The 21871-nt window shown below is 45.9% G+C and overlaps 1 protein-coding gene across 1 annotated transcript; it reads left to right on the top strand.

Annotated features, from left to right (window-relative positions):
• The first annotated feature begins 31 nt into the window (after window positions 1-31).
• CLCN6 (chloride voltage-gated channel 6) lies at window positions 32-20312 on the top strand. The gene is made up of 23 exons (XM_076356032.1): window positions 32-115; window positions 968-1027; window positions 2090-2155; window positions 2715-2780; window positions 3469-3535; window positions 3948-4054; window positions 4294-4420; window positions 5030-5097; window positions 5206-5264; window positions 5925-6057; window positions 6962-7075; window positions 7336-7502; window positions 8433-8559; window positions 8938-9064; window positions 9407-9560; window positions 9662-9821; window positions 9965-10071; window positions 10697-10883; window positions 11522-11679; window positions 12527-12683; window positions 13417-13524; window positions 14183-14308; window positions 16186-20312. The coding sequence occupies exons 1-23, from the start codon at window positions 32-34 to the stop codon at window positions 16264-16266; spliced, it is 2610 nt and encodes an 869-aa protein (XP_076212147.1). The 3' UTR covers window positions 16267-20312.
• Window positions 20313-21871: the final 1559 nt, after the last annotated feature.

The raw sequence follows: 21871 nt of genomic DNA, 5'->3' as shown, positions 1-21871 counted from the left end.
TGGGGCCGGGAAGGGGCGGAGGCGGCGGAAGATGGCGGGGTGCGGGTCCGGGCTGTGCTGCTGCTGCTGCCCGCGCTGCTGCGGCGAGCGAGAGAGCCGCACCCCCGAGGAGCTGGTACGGCCGCGGCCCCGCGCGCCCCCCGCCGCCCCCGGCCTCGCGCTTGCTGGCGGCGCCCCGACACCGGGCCTCGGCCCGGCCCCGCCGCCGCGCCGGCTCTGGGGAGCGCCTGAGGGCCAGCGGCTCTTGAGGGCGTTGAGCGTTGCTATGGCGCTGGGCCCGGTGCCTCCGCCCCAGGTGCCGGCGCCTCGGCCCGCGCTCGGCCCGGCGCCTCAGGGCGCGGTACCTCAGCCGGCGCCTCAGGGCCCGGCGCCTCAGCCAACGCTCGGCCCTGCGCCTCAGCCCATTCCCGCTCTTTTGCCTCCTGTTGGGCCCGGCACCTCAGCAGCTATTGCCAATGCCTCGGCCCGCACTGCGCCGGTACCCCAGACAACGTTTGCTTTGGCTGGGCCGGGTATCCCAGCCCCTGTGGCAGTGCCTCAGCCTGTGCTGCTGCTCCTCCCGGGTACCGCACCCCTTGCAGCCGTTACAGGGGAGTGGCTCTGGCAGGGCGCTCTCCAGCTGCCCGGCATAGGAGAATGCTGTCTGTTCAAGTTTCTTGTCCTGTGCTTCTCTGTAACCTGTTGCTGTGAAGGAAGCTGGGATGTGGGTTTAGTACTCTGCTTTTCTATGCTGTGGGGAGCTCCCATATAGAAGTAACGTAGTGTATTCTTGCTGAGGGGCAAGCTTTAAGGTAAGACCCTATACAGTTACCCCAAAGTAAGCGGTGGTCTGGTAATCCATACTCTGACTTTATAAGCAATAGTGGCATAGGCCGTCCCTAATTTTGGCTTTGCTACCAGTGTTCATGGGCACCTGTACAAGCATTCATTCCCCTGATGATTTTCCTTTTCTGCGTTTGTTTTGCAGACAATCCTAGGAGAAACTCATGAAGAAGAGGATGAGATCCTTCCACGCAAAGACTATGAGGTGGGAAATTAGCTGATAGCTTGTGAAATTAATGTGAAAAGAACTGCAGACAGGTTTCGATCTGTTTGAGTTTCTAATGGGACAGGTACTCAAAATGCATCACTAGTTAGATTGCATTGGCACCAGCAGAAATACCAAGAGTTGCTGCGCTTGCAAAGGACTGCTCCTCATCATTACACATTTCTGGGTTAAAGCCCTGTGAGTAGAGCTTGAACATCCGCTGCTCAAGTCAGAGTCTTGTTGAGAAAATTCATTTTCAGAATCTGTTGCATTGTTCCACTTTTGAGATTTACAGGCTCTAGTGGTCTTGTTTCCTCATGACTGTAGAAAGCATCTGTAGCTAGTTGGTCACTGTTGCCTTACTGCTGTCTCTGATGTCATGCTGGCTCACAGCAGATCTTCTCATCTATCGGATCCTGCTTCTTACAGGAGATTTTTGCTTTTTGCATGTCTGTATGGTGGCCCTGAGCTATTTAGAGCAGTTGCTGTCAGCATGGGTGTCACCAGCTCAGCCTGTTACTGCTTGGCTTGGAAAGGTGAAGTTGATGTAGATAGAAGCTAGTGGTACTTTGTGAGTACGACTGGGCAACTCTATATTGCTTTTAACTCCCTGCTGTGATAAGCTTAAGAATTGATGCTGTACATCTGGAGAGAAATTCCTATCTAGTGTTCCTGTTGTAGTGAGAGGTTAAATATGAAGATCTAATGTTATCCCCTGCACTGTCAAATTGGAGGCACTTAAAGCAGTAAAGTCTAAACCTGTACAATGTGACTAATTTAAAGTTGTATTAATCAGTCGTGTTCCTGTTTGGTTCCCTATCTCTCTCAGCTTGGGCAGTGAAACTGGTCTGTTCTTTCACTTCCTGATTCTCAGGGTCTGACTCTGCTGGAAATATTTCAATGAAGTTGTTTCCAGGAGTTTTTTCTCCTACTGTTGTTTGCAAAACCTACTGTGGGGGTAGTAATGACTTCTGTAATCATTAACAAGGTCTTCTATCCCTAGTTTTTTGCACAATCTGTTGCAGCTGATTCTCTTAATTTGACCTTTTGGCATTCTTTCAGAGCTTGGATTATGATCGCTGTATCAATGACCCATACTTGGAAGTTTTGGAGAGCATGGACAACAAGGTAGGGCCTTGTTCTTTCTTTTTCATTAGCTTGAGAGCTAAAACTGTGGACATTGCCCAGAGAAATTTGCCCAGAGAAGTCGTGGATGCCCCATCATTTGAAGTGTTCAAGGAGAGGGCTTTGAGCAACCTGATCTAGTGAAAGATGTCGCTGCCCATGGAGGGGGGGGTGTAGGTGGACTAGATGATTGTTAAAGGTCCCTTCCAACCCAAACCATTCTATGATTCTAAATACGCTCCACTGTGGGAAATTTTGTGGGTTTTTTCTTCTTTATGAAGGAAATTCTATATGCTCTCCTGGTTTCTCTATGAAAAGAATAAAAATTTGTGTGGAGATTATAACTCCCAGCATCTGTTCTGATCCTCAGGTTTAAAGTGAGCAAGATGTTCAGCACTTTTAGTTCCCTATTTTCAGTTTGCTGTTGTCACCATCTTCTGTTGATTTATCACTCTAGCTGTGATTGAGCTGTGGAGCCCAAAACCTCCTTTTTCTGATCCCCACTTCTATGTTGCTTTGACTTGGCTTTTTTTTTTTTTTTTTAAATCCTCTTTCTAAACAGAAAGCCCAGAGATACGAAGCAGTGAAGTGGGTGATGGTTTTTGCTATTGGAGTCTGCACAGGACTGGTAAGGGTCATGCTTTTTGGGGGAATGAGGAAAATTCAGGAGACTAAGCAGGAATAATTTAGAAGTCAATGGCCGAGGAGTAAAGAGGAGGAAACATTCTTTTTCATGAAGTGGAGAGCTTAGTAGCTGGAGTTGTCTTTTGGGAATATGGCACGTTGTTGCAAGATTATTTTCCAGGAAGCCTTTTTCTCTTGCTGTGCTTTCTTTGCAAAGTATTCTGGCAAATCCTTTAGTTCTGCGTACAGGAAAACTTGTCCAAAGTGAGCACATAATAAAAAAGGATGCCAATTTACAGCTGAACTGTGGTTTTTTATGTTTGGCATTACTAGCTTCAGTGCATGTGCTTTCTAGAGTGTTTGAAAATTAGCTTTGCTGACTGTATGCCTCAGTTAAACACCAGCTTTCTTCTGTATCCTGAAGTGTGTTGTGGGTATTAAAAATGCTACCAGATTAGTACTCTGAAAGGCATCTCTTCAGGAATAATTCTAAGATGAATCTGTCCCAGTGAGAATGAGGGAGGCAGCACATCTGAGCTTCTGAAGTTACTTTACTCTGAACAACGTTTCTTTTGCCTTCTTCATCCTCTGTCCTCCCGTGTGTGCATACTTCTGGTAGGACTTAATAGAGGGTGGTATTTGTTACTTGTATGTAGTAATTTCTGATGGCAGATCTGTCTTCTTTTTCATAGGTGGGCCTCTTTGTGGATTTCTTCGTACGGCTCTTTACCCAGCTCAAGTTCCGTGTGGTACAAAGCTGTATCTTTTACCTAGTGTATGCGTTTCTGTTAGACTCAAGTGACCTTTTCCTTTCTGTTGCCATGTTTTGCTCAGAATAGCTGAGACTCAGACTTCTGCCATCAGTCATGTTGATGATTAATCAAGTTTTCAACTTGCCCACGTAATTCAGCCTTTGAAACCAATAAATGGTTCCAGTATCATGTACTGGATTAGCAAATGCTAATCCCTGAAAGAATGAGTGGTTTCCCTTCCTTGTAGCTCAGTCTTGAGCTCTGAAAAGGAAGCCTGGCTTCCTAATGGGTTGTGTCATCTGCCCTGGCTGGATTAGGAAGCGCAGGCTTGGCTCCTGATGCCAGTGGGACCCCAAGACAGTACCAAGTGATTATGTTTTTGGGGGGAACGTTGTTGTTTTCCTTGACTGTCCCTGCAGCGGTGGAAGAATGCACTGAGAAAGGCTGTCTTGCCTTGTCCTTGCTGGAGCTGCTGGGGTTCAACCTGACCTTTGTTTTTCTTGCCAGTCTTCTGGTCCTGATCCAAGTAAGACTTAGGTCCACTGCTGCTCCTTACACAGCCTCCCTTTGCTCTCACACATGTCCTGGCTATGAAGTTTCCTTCTTGCCAGAAGCACTTTCTGCCCCAGGACATCAAACTAGCTTCACAGTGCTAATTGATTTAGCTAAGCAGGGTCTCTTGGTCCCTTGCTGTGCTCTCTGATGAGATGTTGTTGGTCAGCTATGAAATCGATGCAGCACAGCGCCAGTGTTTCTTTTCTGCAGCCTGTAGCAGCTGGATCGGGAATTCCTGAAATTAAGTGCTACCTCAACGGGGTAAAGGTTCCAGGGGTTGTGCGTCTCCGGACGGTGGTGTGCAAAGCTATGGGAGTGCTATTCAGTGTGGCAGGAGGTAAGAAGGGCTGTGGTGTCTTGATCTTGTTGGGATAAGGAATCACTGAAGGGGGAAAAATGCTGTCCTTGCTGTACATAGGGCACAGAAGGCTTCTCCTGCCTTTCCAGTAAAATTATTTTGATGGGCTGGAGCAGAGTGATGAGCCCCGAATGCATATATACAGTAGAAAATATACAGAAGGATCAGGACTATTGGGGGAACAGGTACTTTTTTGGGTTGCCTAGTCAGAAGTGGCTCTTTGTGGCTCAGTCCAAGAGGGAGACCTGAGGATTCTCCCGAACACATTGTCTAGAGCAGCCTGCAGGAGGCTATGTTCTAGGCAGCAGGGCAGAGTAACTTGGAGAGTTCAGAGTCCTTGTAACAGCTGTCTCTGAATGGTTCCACCCACTTGGAATGCCAAGTCTGCACAAGTCTTCACAAACATCTGGGGGGTTGAGGGGGCAGGGGTCAGCACCTTCCTTTACCTTGAGGGGAGAGAGAGGAGCTGCAGGCTTGGCACAGGGGACTGTGCCATGGTGTGGGAGTGGTGAGCTGATCTCTCCTGGCATTGTCAGCAAGGGAGAGGGGCAGGGGGAGTGTGTTGCCTCATCAGTCCTGTTTTTCCAGGTCTTTTTGTCGGGAAGGAGGGTCCAATGATTCACAGTGGTGCTGTCGTGGGTGCGGGTTTGCCACAGGTTAGTGCTGGCCTCGGTCACTGGCCTGGTCACACCACTGCTTTGTAAGAGTACTGTGAGGAGTAAGTTTCCATCTCCTATGTTTCTAAATCTTTACTTTGTTTGTAGTTCCAGAGCATCTCTTTGAGGAAGATCCAATTTAACTTTCCCTATTTCCGCAGTGACAGGTACTGTACCCGGGATGTGGAGGAGGGGAGAGGAGGATTAGTGAGCAGACTTCCTTGGGAGAAGGGTGGCGGGCTGGGATGAATCAGTCAGTTGGTTTTTCAGTCTCTCTCTAGTGTCCTGCAGTTTCATTCTGCAGGAAGGCAACACCAGGACTTGACTCTTCCATACTGCTCTGCTCTGGTCTCCATGTTCATTGATGTTCTCTTGTACTACTCAGCAAAGCTCTACCCATTTAAAACCTTTAATCTGAATGGTTAAATGGCTTCATTGTTGAGAACAAGCTCAGTTACTCACCCCTTATGACCAAGATATGTTCCAGAGAAGGCTGGTCCACCTGAATGTGAACAAAATCTTGCCCTTCCCTCTCTGTAGTTCTTTCAAATGATGCTGGAGCCCCGCGGTTTGGGGTGGTTCCTCATATACTGGGCAGTTGTGTAGTGCCAGAGTTTTGCTCTGTATTGGTGCTCTAGAGAAAGCATGATGCTGCAACAACTTACTGAATAAATGGTGTTGCCTGCCATGGCCAGCACTTCTCCCAGCTGTCACTCCTGTATCCCTGGGATATATCCATAAATGAGAATGGCTTCTTACTTTGCAGAACCTAAGCATCTCCAGAGCTCTACTTTGTTAAACTGAAATTGTTTTCCTCTTCATTTCAGGGACAAAAGGGATTTTGTATCTGCTGGAGCTGCTGCAGGGGTTGCAGCTGCCTTTGGAGCCCCAATTGGGGGCACTCTTTTCAGCTTGGAAGAAGGTTCCTCCTTCTGGAACCAGGGACTTACATGGAAAGTGGTGAGTAATGACTCTGGCTCTTTCTGTGTCTCTTCCTTGAGCTGGACCTTTGGGAGGGCTTTTCCATGAGGGCATTCAGATTATCCTCTGTCTCCTCCTGAGCTCTCCTGGCAGGAGAGAAATCGCCTGCTCCGAGTGCTCTGTAATTGCTACAGATCAAGAGCAGAGATGAGTCTGGTACTATCTGGAACTATGAGGCAACCGTAGGCAGCAGATTTAGTGTACCTGGGAGAAAGGGCTTTTGTGCCTGGGCTCTTTGCAGTCCGATCCTTTGGGAGCAGACAGAGTAGGCAGGTGCTGAATTTCTTTCAGCTTTTGTCTGCCTTGGGGAGCTGTATTGCAGCAATACCATATGCCTTCAGGTTGCTGATTTCTCTGCCTCTAGTGCCTACTTTCATGAAGTTGACAGTATTTTAAAAATGTGTTGGATTTCATGATGTTTTTTGCGTTTCTTATGCCAAGTGCCCTGTTGATGGGATTCAGTTAGTGTGCTCTTTCTCAGTGGGCATAAAAGGAGCCAGGGGATTTGCCAAGATAGCAACTCTCTCAGAGCCAATGGACACCTCAATTCCAGCTCTAAACAAGCTGTGTTAGTGCCTTGTAATTGATTTGCAACTGCAAATTAGCATCTTTGACAAAAAAAAGAGCTTTTTCTGCAAGAATTACTAGGTGAAATTCCTAACTTCTTGTGTGGGAAACCAAATCAGATGATTATAGTAGTCCATTCTAGCCCTGCTCTCTTTTGCAGCAGGGAATGGGTGTTAAACCTCAGTAGGACAATTTTCCTAAAGCTTGAGAAGGCTCTGAGGTTCTGTTCCCCAGGCATAAGTCTCAAGGAAGAGCTGACTGTGCCAATATTAATTTTGGGAGTGTTTAGTTCTTCCTTTTTTTTTTACTTCCTCAGCTTTTCTGTTCCATGGCTGCCACCTTCACCCTGAATTTTTTCCGCTCTGGGATTCAGTTTGGAAGTTGGGGGTCTTTCCAGCTCCCTGGGCTGCTGAACTTTGGGGAGTTTAAGGTAAGATTTAGTGCTGTTATTTTCCCCCTCACTCCAGTCTTTTGTGTTTCTTTCTGGTTTGTTCTTTTTTTTTTTGATACATGCTTGTATTTCAGTGAAGGGCAGTTGATATTTAGCTGCAATACATTGATAGCCTAAGACAGAATTGTTTCCCTTTGGTCATAGCTGCTGAAAGTGGAGACAGAAGTGTTGGTAGGAAACTGCAGCAACTACTCTAATGCTTTTTTTTTTTTTTTTTTTTAATGCTTTTCTGCCCATAGTGCTCTGAGTCTGATAAGAAATGCCACCTCTGGACGGCTGTGGACTTGGGCTTCTTCATTCTGATGGGAATTGTGGGAGGCCTTCTCGGAGCCACCTTCAACTGCCTGAACAAGAGACTTGCGAAGTACCGCATGCGGAATGTGCATCCCAAGCCAAAGCTGGTCAGGTATTTGGGCTCTCTTGAGTTTGTGCAGGGATCTCTGATCTATGTTTAGTGTCCCAAAGCAAAAGCATCAGTCTAGAAGACCCAGTGAGAGGGATTGGAGGAAATCCCAGATATATTATTTTTGAAATCACAAAACGAAGCCTCCATAGAACTTAAAAGTGAACACCAGAAACCAGACGTTACAGTCCTTCTGCATTTTTGTAATTACTCTGGTGGTACAGAGTGAGCTGCAACCCCCCTTACAACAGCTATGAAGGGAGCTCTTTATAATAAAGGCTATAGCTGAACAAACTAGAGCTTTGTCTCCATGCAGTATTTTTTTTGTCTTGTCCAAACAGATGTGGAAGGAATAGCTGATTCCACTCTCTCTCTCTCTTTTTTTTTTTTTTTTTTTTAAATTATCTTCGTTAATTAAATCCACAACTGAGCTAATATCTGTGCTATTTAGAGAGGGAATTGCCATGTAGTTCTGGAAAATAGCTGTTTGTTTGCTCTAGACAATTCCTAAATAAGAAGCCCAGTTTAAAAAAAAAAAAGTGTACTTCAGCAGTTAGAAAAGAGATTATGAGAGACTATGCATCAACCTGTCCAGTCCTGTCTAGACTTTCACCCTGTAAGGATCTACAGAACATTGCTCCCATGTGAACAGCCTCATCACTGAACCCTTCCCTGTGGCTTTTTATATGTCACTACAATGTGTTTCTGGGCAGAAATAGCTCCTTTTTTGGGGCAGGCAATTAAAAAGGGGAGTTAATGCAATCCCTGGCAACCAAGTCATAATTCAGCTTGACTTGCAGAGTCCCCTGCTTCTGCTGTTAAGCTGTAGTGACTGCGTCTTCTTGCAACCTTATCACAGTTGTGTGCAGAGCTGGGACTGGGTTACAGGGCTGAGTGTGGCTTCAGTGTATGGTTTCTATTGTGTACTTGCAGGGTCTTGGAGAGCCTGCTGGTGTCGTTGACTACCACGGTCGTGGTCTTTGTAGCCTCCATGGTTCTGGGGGAGTGCCGGCAGATGTCTTCCACCAGTCATAGTGGCAATGACACTCTGAGCCTACAGGTGAGGGATCTTTTGTGAAGATTATACGTCCCCATCATATTGTTCATCCTCCAGAGAAGCACAGGCACATAATGAGCTTTTGACAGCATGCAGTACATGACAGAACTTCAGTGAAAGCCTACTGAAGTGAAGTTGCAGGAGCTTAGGGTAATAATGAAAGCTGCCCTTTGTGCTTTTGTACTTTGGCGAAGCAGCTCAAGTTGTGAATCAGGGAGTCCATTGATGTTGCAGGCCCGATCTCTGCTATTGATGTTTGGTCTGAACTTCCCAAAGTGTGGGCTGGCAGCCCTATACAGAAGGGTTATGCCCATTCTGCACAAAGGCTAATGTAGGAGAGAGTGGATTTTAACTGCTCCTATCTTTTGTGTCCTGCATTAGGGTATGTCAGAGGATGTGAATTCAAGCATCAAAACTTTTTTCTGCCCAAATGAAACCTACAATGACATGGCCACACTCTTCTTCAACCCTCAGGAGTCAGCTATCTTGCAGCTCTTCCACCAGGATGGTGAGTAGCTAAGAGACAGTGTCCCATCCCATGCTTAGGCTTCAGAGCTTCATCTTGCTTGAAACAGCCTTGTCATAAGAACCATAAGGCTAAGAGCATCTTCAGACTGTCACGGCTCTGGGGGACTGCTAGGACAATGGGTGAAAGCCTCCTCCATGGGAAGAAAGGGCTGCTTTTCCTCTCTCTTTCACTTATTCATTGTCTTCATGTGTGTTTGGACTGGGAGACTAAGTAGCTGTTGTGAGATGAGCCTGCTGTGAGCTTAGGGGTGGATGGTGCAAGACTACTGTCTTTGTCTGACTGACCTGTGCCCCTTTAGTCACGATTCTTCTTGTGTTGCAGGTACTTTCAGCCCAGTCACACTGTCCCTGTTCTTCCTTCTCTATTTCTTACTCTCCTGCTGGACATATGGGATCTCTGTGCCCAGTGGTCTTTTTGTGCCATCACTGCTTTGTGGGGCTGCCTTCGGACGCCTGGTCGCCAACCTCCTCAAAAGGTGCATTGAGTGTACATATGTGTGTGAGAGATGTGCTGCAGACTCATGCTGAGCGTCTGAGTCAGGTTATTCTAATCTCCGGTCTCTGTGTTTTGCCCTAGCTACATTGGCCTGGATCACATCTACTCGGGAACCTTTGCACTGATTGGGGCAGCAGCATTCCTGGGAGGAGTGGTCCGCATGACAATTAGCCTGACCATCATCCTAATTGAATCCACCAACGAGATCACCTATGGGCTCCCAATAATGATCACCCTCATGGTGAGTGCAGGGTCTTAGGTCTTGCTTCTTGCAGACTGCTTGAACATGTGCTGGCCCTGAACCTCCTCCTTCCAGTGCTATGATAAGCCAAGGAGTCTTGTACTTGGAGCAACAACTCAGTAGACCTTCCGTTTGCTCTGCAGGTAGCCAAATGGACAGGGGACTTTTTCAATAAAGGCATCTATGACATCCACGTGAACTTGCGAGGAGTGCCTCTTCTGGAGTGGGAAACAGAGGTGGAAATGGATAAGTAAGGCTGCTTGTCTTGGCAGGGCTGTGGGTTAGAGTTTGTGGTAGGGTTCTTGCTCAGAAAGGAATGCTGTAATGCGGGGGGCTGATGCTTCATCTCCAACAAATTGGGCTGCTCTGAGAGGAGCAGCTGTGAGGAGGACTGCTGTGAGAGGAGTTGGGAGTTGTGCCTCAGGCCTGCGGCAGGAAAGAGGTGCTGGAGCCCTTTCTGAGGAGGGGTGGACAGGTGGAGATCTGAGGAGCAGATTTGTGAGGTTCAGCAAGAACTCTGTGAAAATGTTCCACTGGACTTTGCTTCTTGCAGAATTTAATCTTCTTCCCGCCTGTCTCCTTTCCCAGTAGTGTTTAAACACTTTCTGTAAGTTGGAACCTTTTTTCTTGCTTATAGTGCATCATTGATGCAATGTTATGTTAAAAAAAAAAAATTAAACAAAAAAAAGAATTGTGCCAGCATGGCTAATAACACAGTGAAGGTGAGCACACAGGTACAAGGAGCTGGCAGAACTAAACTGCAGCAGACTCCTTCAGGATCTCATTTGGGACTGGTTTGTTTCCTTGTTTGTCTGTCACCAGCCTTTTGTCGCTGATGTGATGCATGCAGCAATCTTGGATTTCTGTTTCCTCAGACTACGAGCCAGCGACATCATGGAACCCAACTTGACATATGTCTACCCACACACCAGGATCCAGTCCCTTGTTAGCATCCTGCGCACAACTGTCCATCATGCCTTCCCTGTAGTGACAGAGAACCGGGGCAACGAGAGGGAGTTCATGAAGGGAAATCAACTGATAAGTAACAACATAAAATTCAAGGTAAGAAGTTGCTTGTTTGATAAGTTGAAGGGTAAAGAGCTCTGTTTTGCAGGTGGAAGGCCCTTTCTTTTGTTATCTAGGCTTTTGTCAGTGCAGAATTCAGGTCAGAGATAAGCACCTACTGCAATATAAAATTTTCAAGCACTCAATTTCATTCCATTCTCCGTGTCATGGTAAAGGCAGAAGAGTGGGCTGCATTCCTAGAGGCTTAAAGTTAAGAGGACTAAGTAACATGTTTAGGATAGACATGGAAAAAGTTTGGATTTGGCACTGAAGTACTGAACCCACCATTGAGATCAGTAGTAGGTGACTAAATGCTTCCCTCCTTTGTAGGAGGGGTAGTGGGGCAGATGCTTTAGTCTCTTGGGAAACTTAAATTTTAAGGTCAGAGTGAATAATGAACGTGCTTGTGGCATACTCGTACTCTAGCAAAAAAAGGTGCCTGAGTTCTTAAATTCCAGGTTCTCTGTCCAAGGAGACTACAGTCCTGTCGGCTATTCTTACAAGTACTGCAGCAGCACTGACTAAGGAACACCTTATCTGGTGAAATAAAGCTATGATCAAATAGTTCATAGTTGCTCTTGGATAACTGTTGCCCTGCTTGGAGGGGGTATCTGAAAATTGTTTGTTGTATCCAGAAATCTAGCATCCTCACTCGAGCTGGAGAGCAGCGCAAGCGTAGTCAGTCCATGAAATCCTACCCTTCAAGTGAATTGCGTAACATGTGTGATGAGCACATAGCAACGGAGGAGCCACCAGAAAAGGAGGATCTGCTGCAACAGATGCTAGAGAGAAGGTGAGATCCTGGTAGGCACAAACATATGGAAACAGGGTGTTTCCATATGTTGAGATGTGTTGTGATGCTTCATACAGTCCCTGTCATTCCATATGCCAGAGGAGACAGTGCTAGTATCCACGTTTTAGGAGAAGTGACTTGTCAGGTCTCATCAGCCAGTGCTGGGGCTCACACCTGTGACCGAGTCCTAGGCTAAAGGCTTGATGGTGTCCAACCCGTTAACTTAAATTTCCTTCAAACAGCTATCCAGGAATATTTCCTGGAGAGGATGGAATAGGTGGGGAAATATCTTGTCTGTAGAAATCGATGCCCTCTTGTCTGCAAAAACCTGAGGGCTCTGCAAAGCTCGCTTCTCCCAAGAGAGGAGCTAATGACTTGGTGCCGTAATGCTGATACCACCTTTCTGGTAACTGGGCTGAGTCACCAGGCTTGTATTGCAGTTGCTTCCAAGCAGAAGCCCAGTCTAGTGAATCAGTTTCTAACCTAGTGATTGTGCCTCTTACGAGTGGAGTCCTGATCCTGACGTTTTGCCATATACTTCAGCTTTTATTAGAATCTGAATAATTTGGCACTGAAAATTGCTTTAGTAGCAAGTGATTTGAAATTGAGGGTTAGGAGACTGTCTCCATTCTGCTGCTGTTGTCATACTCTGCCTGTGGTAATGGCTCTTGACCCCTCTCTGCTATTTTGTTTGCTGGAGAAAAGACTTGCTTGTCTCTAGCAAGAGTCCCCGAAATGTTCAGGAGAAGGTTGCAAAGAGCTGAAATAGCTGTTGTTGTTTTGGAGGTGGGGGGTATGTGTCTCTCCTTAAGTTCATGCAACTTATCACGTGTTAAATCTGTCACAGATACACTCCCTACCCCAACCTGTACCCTGACCAGTCTCCCAGTGAAGAGTGGACCATGGAAGAACGCTTCAGACCTTTGACCTTCCATGGTTTGATCTTGCGCTCACAGCTCGTCACCCTCCTTGTCAGGGGTGTTTGTTACTCCGAGAGCCAGTCGGTGAGTCTTCCTAATCAGGAATTGTAGCAGAGACATCCCTGCCCTTTCGGCTGAGAAGGTTGGGAACAATATTTATGGGCTGCCAAAAAGAATTTAACTGTTTCTACGCTTCAAGAAATGCATCTGTGTTTTAAAAGCTGCAGACAGATAATGTGAATTCTCCCTTGCAGCTCTTGAATAAAGAGAATTTAATTTCTGTTTAAGCACCCCAAGGAAAAGAGGATGGCTGCTGTTTAAAAAAAAAAAAATAAACCAACAGACCCATTTGTTGCATAAAGGTGCAATCCTGTCAGAACTGGAGAATGGAGGGCAGATATTAAATACGAATAGAGCAACCAGCAGTGTATACTGTGTGTTTTTACTGCTGCGTGCCAAGGTCTTACCAGGAGAGTGTCAGCTGTATCACTGAGATCAGTATGAGCATTTGTGTTTGAGGCCCATCTTCCACAAGGCTGATTTGTTGCTGCCCTCCAGTGTTGAGTGTAGATCTGTGAGAGGTTGGAGAGCAGATCCGTTGCTCTCTCAGCTAAACGCCTTTATAGGTTTGGGCTGGCACTGCTGCATTCTGAGATGAGCTGCGAGGAGTACCTCTGCAGAAGTCGTATGTGTGGGCATGGGAGGAGAAGGAGATCTGGGTGAGTGATTGGGAGGCATCGTTTGCTGTGCTGCTTGCAGCCCATATACTATCTGGGATGGTGACACATCAGTTCAGTGGGATTTGTTTTAATTGCAGAGTGCAAGTCAGCCTCGTCTGTCCCATGCAGAGATGTCAGAGGATTACCCCCGCTATCCAGATATCCATGACCTGGACCTCACGTTGCTGAACCCTCGCATGATAGTGGTAAGAGATGTACTGCAGTGTGACAGTGTTTCCTGATATATGTTTAGAACTGTCCCAAGCCTTCAAAAAAGCTGAGAGCATGTTTATGTCTGCCCTTGGGTGCAGTGACTAACATTCTGTACTTCTCATGCATTCAGTCAGCCTTGTCTGCATGTGGAAATCAATACTCATACCTGCTATGAGGCAACATCGCACACAGGTGCTTTACTTTCAGAATAAGATGTTGCCTGTCTAGTTTAACTTCCTTCTAGATTAGACTCCTGCCTGAGTGAGACTGGACAGGCAAACTGCTGATATCTGTTTGGAACTCTGTGTGCTGGCAGCTCAGTCAGTGGCAGGCCTGTCATTGTCTTTGTGAGAGGAAGTGTAGGCCAAAGTGCTTTTTTAATATACATTGTTATGTTCGTGGACCTGCATTTATCCTGCTCAGAGGCTTTCTGCGGCATTGGGCTCTTAAGATCGTGGGTTACAGTGTTCAAACAAACTGTGACAAATTCAAGTTCCTCAAATAATTTCATATTTGTGGAGAAGTGGAAGATGCCCACAGTCCAATATCCCATCCAGAGATCAGTGTAGGAATTGTAGGAATTGCTTGTTAGTGATTGCCAGAGATAGTGAAAATGCCTCTTGTAAATAATATAATTGGTTTTCTTTCTAGGATGTCACCCCATACATGAACCCATCACCTTTTGCTGTCTCTCCAAACACTCATGTGTCACAAGTCTTCAACCTGTTTAGGACAATGGGACTTAGACATTTACCGGTTGTGAACGCAGTTGGAGAGGTGAGTCCTTATCTCCATTTTGTCTTGGCTGAGCAAGGAAGCCACTGTGGTTTTTGCAATGCTTTCCACCTTTGGGAGAATTAAGATCTCTTAATATCAAACAGAAATGCTTTAAATAGATCAGAATGTGTTGTGGTTTAACCTGGCAGGCAGCTAAACACCACACAGCCGTTCGCTCACTCCCCACCCTGCAGTGGGATGGGGGAGAGAATAGGGAAGAAAAAGTAAAATTCATGGGTTGAGATAAAGACAGTTTAATAGGACAGAAAAGGAAGGGAAAATAATAATAATGATGATAAAAGAATATACAAAATAAGTGATGCACAATGCAATTGCTCACCACGCGCTGACCGATTCCCAGCCAGTTCCCGAGCAGCGGTCACCGCCCCCCCAGCCAACTCCCCCCAGTTTCTATACTGAGCATGACGTCCCATGGTATGGAATGTCCCTTTGGCCAGTTGGGGTCAGCTGTCCTGGCTGTGCCCCCTCCCAGCTTCTTGTGCACCTCCAGCCTTCTCAGTCGGTAGAGCACGGGAAGCTGAAAAGTCCTCGACTAGTGTAAGCACTGCTCAGCAACAACTAAAATGTCGGTGTGTTATCAACATTATTCTCATCCTAAATCCAAAACACAGCACTGTACCAGCTACTAGGAAGGAAATTAACTCTATCCCAGCCGAAACCAGGACAGAATGTGATCTTCTTAAGGCCCTGAAGCATTGTTGATTACTGTGACTTTGTTACCATCTTTTGTGTCCAAGCCTGCTTCCTGCTTTCCCTGCAAAGGGCAGGACATGCAGTCTCTCTCCTGTCTCAGGTTGGCAGCATGTGGAAGCTCTCACTGTTTTGTACCTGTTGAGAGGCCTTGAGCGCATCAGAGGCCACTAATTTGGCTTCCTCTTTGACAGCTCTATTCAAGGCCGAGAGCAGAATTTCCTGTGTGTTGGGGCAGGAGGTTTTTCTGCTGGAAGGGAACTTGTGTTCTGTTCCTACTCAAAGGAGCAGCAAAATAAAGGAGTCTTTGAATGTTTTGTGCTTGATTCACTGTACTTGTCTCTTTGCCATCTACAATGCTCAGGAATAGTCAGTAGGTGTCAGTAACTTCCTATAAACATAATGAGAAACTGTTTCCCTTAGGCTTGAACTGGTCTGTCCGAATGAGACAGCAGTGCTTTTTCTGCCTCTTGGGGTTCCTAATAGCTACTCTGCAGAGCCTGTTGGTTGAAAAGAGATACTGATTCATTCCATGTTTAGTACAAGATGCTCTTGCAGTACTAGAGAGCAGCCTAGTTCTAAACTCTTTCAATGCGTAAAATCACTGAGGTGTTTCATCAGCTGAAACGCGTGGTTCGACTGTTTCCCCAGCGGGCTGGGGGAGGGTCCCTTTTCTGACCTGCCAGCTAGTGATGGCCAGTGTGCAGTCAGCACTTAGCTAGTCTTCACCACTTCTCTGTTTTGGTCTTTAGAGCTTCCTAGAATGTATCTAGGATACAACAAAGAGACAGCTTTGTCATTTCCAATTACAGTTTTCACTTTCCAAAGGATTTAGTTACGTCCATGTGCTGTCTAACATGAACAGGATTTCCCTTCCTGGGCAGAGGTAACTACTGCTGTGTCCAGGCATGATAGCAGCAGTTAAGCTGTCTGTTTGGGTGTAGTTAAAGCAGTGTCTTGCCTGTAGATAAGTGCTGGGAAAGGGAGGGGCGTTGTTTTGGCGAGATTTGAACTTGAACCCACTCTAATTCAGCATTGGTCAAGAACTGCTTGCAGGTTCCCTCTTTTTTGGGGGTTGGAAAGAACAACAGCTCTACCATGCACGTCTTAGTGGCACATCTGTGATACTGACTTGTATCTTTTTTCCTCTTTTCTTCCTCTTTAAGATTGTTGGGATAATCACTCGGCACAACCTGACCCACGAATTTCTGCAGGCAAGACTGAGACAACACTATCAGACCATTTGATGCCCCTGCCCACCCTGCCCCACTGTCGGTGTGGCTACCTCCCTCTTCCAAGCCTGCACACGCGCTCGCATTCTGCTTGGACCCCACAAGGCCCAAGACTTGCCGTTTGGCTTCTCACATGCATATCAAGCCTGGGGAGCTGGAAAACATCTTGCTAGCCAGAGAATTAGAGGAGCTGCCTGAGCCCAGAGCTGTTGATTGGTCTCAGGCACTTGGTTTGACCACTCTTGATCCAGGTTTTTTCTTTTCCTGTGCCCCAGTTATCTCCTTTCATCAGATGTTGTCCTGACGCTGTATGTTCTGCTATTTTGTTTTGGTTTGGTTTTTTTTAAGGGTTGGAAAAAAGAACCATCTAGCTCCACTGTGTCCTGTGCAGAGAACTGCAGCATCTTTTCCCTGTCCTCCTGTATGTCTCCCTTTTCCTCTTCCTCCCTTGTTCCTGCAACTGTTGCCTTATTTGTGTGAGAAGGGGGTCGCTGTCAAGGCTGAGAGGAGATACTGAAGCTTGCAGTTATCAAATAGCTGCTCTGGAAGATGGCTTTTCTCAAAAGCAGTATTAAAAAAAACCCAACTCTTTGCAAATACACTTCTCTTTGCGGGTGCTCCCAGTTGCCCATGTTTTTCCACTCTGGCTTCAATTGTTCCTAATTTCTCTCCTTCTTTCATGGCGAAGTATCCCTGCTGTGATGTTTTTGACAGCAGCTGACTTTTGAGAGCAACCCAGTAAATCAGGTGTTCAAAACAGTTCAATTCCACTTACTGTTTGGGATTATAAATATTTAATGCATTTGCAGAGCATCTCAGAGAAGGGAGATCTCTTTTCCCTGTTAGCTGTTGCTATTATCTCCCTGTAAGAGACTCTTCTAAGGCACTTTGTGGCACTCCACTTTGTCACTACCCTGACACTCCTGTGTTTCTTGGCATTTGTAGGCACTTTGTCCTTGTACTGATCCAACAGTGAGAGCCTGGGACACCTTTCCAGCTAGGGTTAGAGACCAGGGAGCCCCACGTCCTTGGAGCACAGTGAACTGTTGCTTTCTGGAGGCAAATAGAACTGATGCCCTGTCTCTGGGCTTGGTTGAATTATCTCTGTGTCATGGGAGGAGCTGGTGTAACTTCAGGCTGCCATACAGGAGGGATACTTGGTGCTGGTGACTAACAGGCAGGATCTGCTGCAGGGTGATAAGTGGGGCTGTCTGCTCTAAAAACCGCTTGGGATAATGTTTGCAACTGCAACAGCTGAGTATCTGTAAGGGTAAAATCAGCACTTACAAGCCAGTTGCAGCCAGTTCACTGCTTTAGCAGGTACCATCCTGGCCAGCACCTGTATTGTTCCAGCAGGCACCTGCCCTCCTGAGTTTTGCATACAGATGACCCTCAGTGGGAAGCCAGCATTGTGCCTCCCGGGGCTGCAGAGCTGATTGGCTTGATAAAGCACAGAGCATTCTCTCAGCCAAGAGACTCGCCAAGTAACATGGGGAATGTATCTCAGAAAAGGTTCTACACAGCCTCTGAGCGCTCCAGTTAACCTGTTGTCTGCCATAAGGAGCTAGCTAGATGAGAGTTGTGGCAGAAGGAAATCAGACATTATTGTATTTTCTGAATTCAGGAACTCATCTATGCTGAAGATTTTCCTGACTAAGCCTGAAGAAGTTGTGCCCTTCCCTTACATGTGTTAAAACAGCTTTTTTGACTGACTTTATGGAAGCTGATTGTTCCAGGGCACTGCTCTGCAAACTGCTGGCTGCTGAGCCCTACTACAGTTAGGGGTAGGAGGAAGTTTTGTGCCCAGGTCACCAGCCATGGTCTTGATGTAGGGCTCTTCAAGTCACTGGAACTCTTAGATGTTCATGGAGTCTTTGCAGTCCGGGTAGTTGGTAGACAGATGTATTCCCTGACTGTGCTTGCAATAAAGATGGCTGAGTCATGGGAGGCTCTTGAATTTTGTCCAGCAGATGAGAGAAAACTTGGTCTTACAAGTGGTTCCTGAGGCCAAGTTTTAGGGTAGAATTTGTCCTTGTCATACGGTGCGTGGCATGGCTCAGCTGGAAAGTTTGGTTTTAGCAAAGCTGTCTGTAAGCACTTAGATTTTAATTTTTATTCCTCTCCATTGACATCTGGAGGCCTTTTTTTCATTTAGTGTTCTTTCCCACCTGCTGCCTTACTAAGAGAGGAAGGGCAGATCTTTCTTTTTTTTCAAGAATGGATTTATATCATTTCCACAAAGGAAAGAGTGGGCTGTGGTATGTGCAATGGCAATTGTTGCAAAGGAAGCTGCGTGTGTCCCAGGACCCTTTGTTAACTATGGACACTCTCCAGGGCTGCTTGGGAAGTGACCGATCTAAAGAGCAGGGAATACGTTCGTTCTTTTCCCTTTCTTACTGTGGAACTTGCAGCAACAGCTCGTCTCCTCCACTAAAATAGTTTTGCTGGCTTCTGAATATCCTAGCTCCATTTCAAATAAGGCGTGCAAGCTCTTAAACTTCCAAGAGTAAAGCGAAGGTGTTTTCATACAGCCAGTATCTATCTTGTGCCTTCAACCTGGACTCCTTAGCTGGGACAGGTGTGGCATGTTCCTTAGAGCATATGAGTTGGCATCGGCTACTACTCTTGACTTGCAAGTTCTTTCCCTGTAAGCAGAGTAAGGATGTTTGTTCTCTCTGGATAGTCTCTGCAGGTGATTTCTAAAATGCCCGTGTTCCCTGAGCTCTGGTCTTGCACAGAGCTATCCCAAGAAACTTCCAGCACCCTTTTGCACTCCCTGAAGCTGGACTGTAGTTTTGAAATATGCTTCTATTAACCTACCTTTCATTCAAAGGATTTGTGCTCATGGGCAGTTACAAATCACAGGAATCCTGTTTTGTTGGGATTTCAGATCACTCTAATGTGGAATTAGCAATCCCATACTGTCGGAGCACCTGTCAAGAATGCCCTATGTCTCTCCGTGACAAATCTTTTCCCTCTTGCTCATGTTTGATTGTGTGTGGAAGGTTCCTTCTCTTTCTGCACATGAATAGGGCTCCTTCGATTGTTTGCCTTGAGCTGGTCATGTCCTGTTTCATTTCTGTACACAAACTACAGCAGTATATTTTGCTGCAGGATGTCTTGTCATCGCTACAGAGGCCTGGAGTTAGGCAATCCAGACAAGACAGGCTGAAAAATCTTGTCAAGGTTTGTATGAGCACCAGCTGTGCTTCCCCATGAGAAGGCCACTTGCCTTCAGCCTGCTGTCAGCACTGTCTGCTCTGCCTATGCATCTATCTTATTCAAACGTTTCAGCTGGAAAACACACCCCTTTCACTCCTTCGGTAAAGAAGTTTTAAATGAGGATGGTGGGTGACCCTGTCAGCTGCTTTAAAGCAAAATCTCAGTGTGCAGTCACTGTTATGTAGCCTGCAGAAAGGGAATTACAAGTTCATCTGATGTGTGGAGGTGCAGCATTTCCCTTCTGCTAAGGACTGATGCAAAGGGGCTTGTGTTGAATCAGTCTTGTTCTCACACTTTGGTCACTTAATTCCTTTCTTAGAACACATTGACTGCTTGTACTCTGGCTCTCGTTGCTTAGTGATTTACCAAGAAACTTACTTCTAACATAGGTGCCTGTAACCTTTTACTCAGAGCAACACTAAAGGAATAGTAACCAAGAACTGGATTAGTATTGATGGCAAAAGTTAGGGGGTAGTATGGGGCATTTTCCCCTGCCTCGTGGTTTCCTGTGCAGTGTTAATTATGCAGTTTTGAATTGTTAACTTACTGTGAGCCATTCCAATGGTAGCAATTTACCTTTCCATTTGTTTTTTTTTTGCACTGTTTTTTGTTATGAAATGATGTAAGCTAATTCCACGTGTATATAAATTGTATTTTTTTTAAATTTGTATGAATATATTTTTATTTGAACTATGGCACTTGGGAAGTATTCATGTAACCATAACATGTCTGAGAGTAAAATGTTTGTGTGTCTCCTTCAGCACTTTCAAGGCCTTTTGATGTTTCTAGTGTTGTCTTATTTTTGCCCTTTATTATAATAAAACTGGTAGAACATGGCAATATCCAAGAATATGATTTGAGGTAGATGAGTAGTTGCTATTTATGAGCTGTCTGGATCTAACAGTTTGTGCAGAAGGTGCTCTGAGGCTGGGCAAAGATAGGAATTAGTGTAATCCTTTAGGTTGCGACCACTCTAGTCCCATGTTCTCTCGCAACAGCTGTTTAAAAGGAGGGAATTACCGAACGTTTGATAAGGAGCTGAATTGTGCACATTGTGCTAGAGGTGACTGCTGCTTTTCTTACCTGAGAACTCTTGCTTTCCGCCTGCCTCCCAGTAAGTTAATGAAAGACATTTAGAGTGCAGTGTTGCACTTCTTGTTTACAGGGGACTTCTCCAGGATGTGAAAAAATCTTAATTTCATCTTTAGCTTTTATTTAGTTTGTGGCTATCTTTCCTGCTTTATCCTGCTGTCTACCTTACAGAAAAGAACTTGTGACAATTTTTGATCTTTCATCACATGCTTAGGGGCCAAAAATGTGAGTAAGTACAGTCTTTGAGCACCGTAGAAATATCTGACCCAAAAGCTCATTGCCTTTCCATGTTTGTGCTGTTTTTCTGGATCAGGTAACTGTGTTGTACAGGTTGCCTATAGTAGCTCTCTGATGCACTCTAATGCGAAGTTAGCCAGCAGCTTGTCTGGCTCCTGCCCTCAGTCTCTCGCTTGGTGTGTATGTAATGACAGGGAGAGCCTGCAATAGATAAAAGCATCTATTGGGAGGGGATGGCGGAAAAACCTGTGTTTGGGAGTTAAATAAGAAGTGCCGTGGTGGTCTTAATTAAGCTGTGCTCCTAGCAAGGAATCAGGGTAGAAGAGAGTCATCAGGAGAAAAGAGCGGGGGGAACTCTGCTTCAGCTCTGCTACTGCCTTCTGTCATAAATGCAGTAATGTAGGAGGGAATGAGAGAAGCATTTCCTTCCTAAAATTGAGGTACATCAACTGCCACTTTACCATAACAGTAAAGGAGGAAATAGACTATCTGTCTTTTGCCTACTTTCGCACCTCCATCCCCTGAAAAAAAGAGGTTGGGAGAGGTGGGTCTGTCCGTGCTTACAGACACAGCTTGACAATTTGGTGTAATGGCAACTTCCTTGCAGCCAAACCTTGCAGCCAGCTGGACTGATGCAGATACCGGACACTTGGTTAGAGCCTTTGTCAGCTTTAGGGCTGCTTTGGGTGTCAAGATTATATGCAAGGTGATTCCTACTGCAGATAATAAAAGCAGTAAAGTTTCTTGCCTGAAGAAGGAGGGATCAAAAACAGTTTTAAGTGGTGGTTTGTCTTGCATTTTGTCATGGGTGATAGAGGTGGTTACTAGAAAAGCTGTGTATTACATTCATGCTTAAAGCAACCAACTTCATGTTTAGATTAAAATCCCCTTCTACCGAGGTTTATAGTGTCATTAAATCCAACCATGTGTCATGATCCCCGTACCTGTAAACTGTGTATCTAGTAGAAGAATTTAGTGTTGTTCAGTGAGATTTTTGTTTTTGCTTTGCTTTGCTAGTAGGATAGAAGCTGCCTACTTTAGCATGTGTGCACACACATACAGGTGTGTA

The sequence above is a fragment of the Aptenodytes patagonicus genome, chromosome 19 (assembly GCF_965638725.1).
Source record: "Aptenodytes patagonicus chromosome 19, bAptPat1.pri.cur, whole genome shotgun sequence".
Lineage (NCBI taxonomy): Eukaryota > Metazoa > Chordata > Aves > Sphenisciformes > Spheniscidae > Aptenodytes > Aptenodytes patagonicus.
Note: the sequence above shows the minus strand (reverse complement) of the source record. Positions and strands in the feature narration are given on the sequence as shown.

Coding starts and splice junctions, on each gene's coding strand:
- CLCN6 (XM_076356032.1), top strand. CDS start 32: ATGGCGGGGTGCGGGTCCGGGCTGTGCTGCTGCTGCTGCCCGCGCTGC. Junction 12,684..13,416: donor GTTACTCCGAGAGCCAGTCG/GTGAGTCTTCCT, acceptor TTTTAATTGCAG/AGTGCAAGTCAGCCTCGTCT. Junction 14,309..16,185: donor TTGTGAACGCAGTTGGAGAG/GTGAGTCCTTAT, acceptor TTCCTCTTTAAG/ATTGTTGGGATAATCACTCG.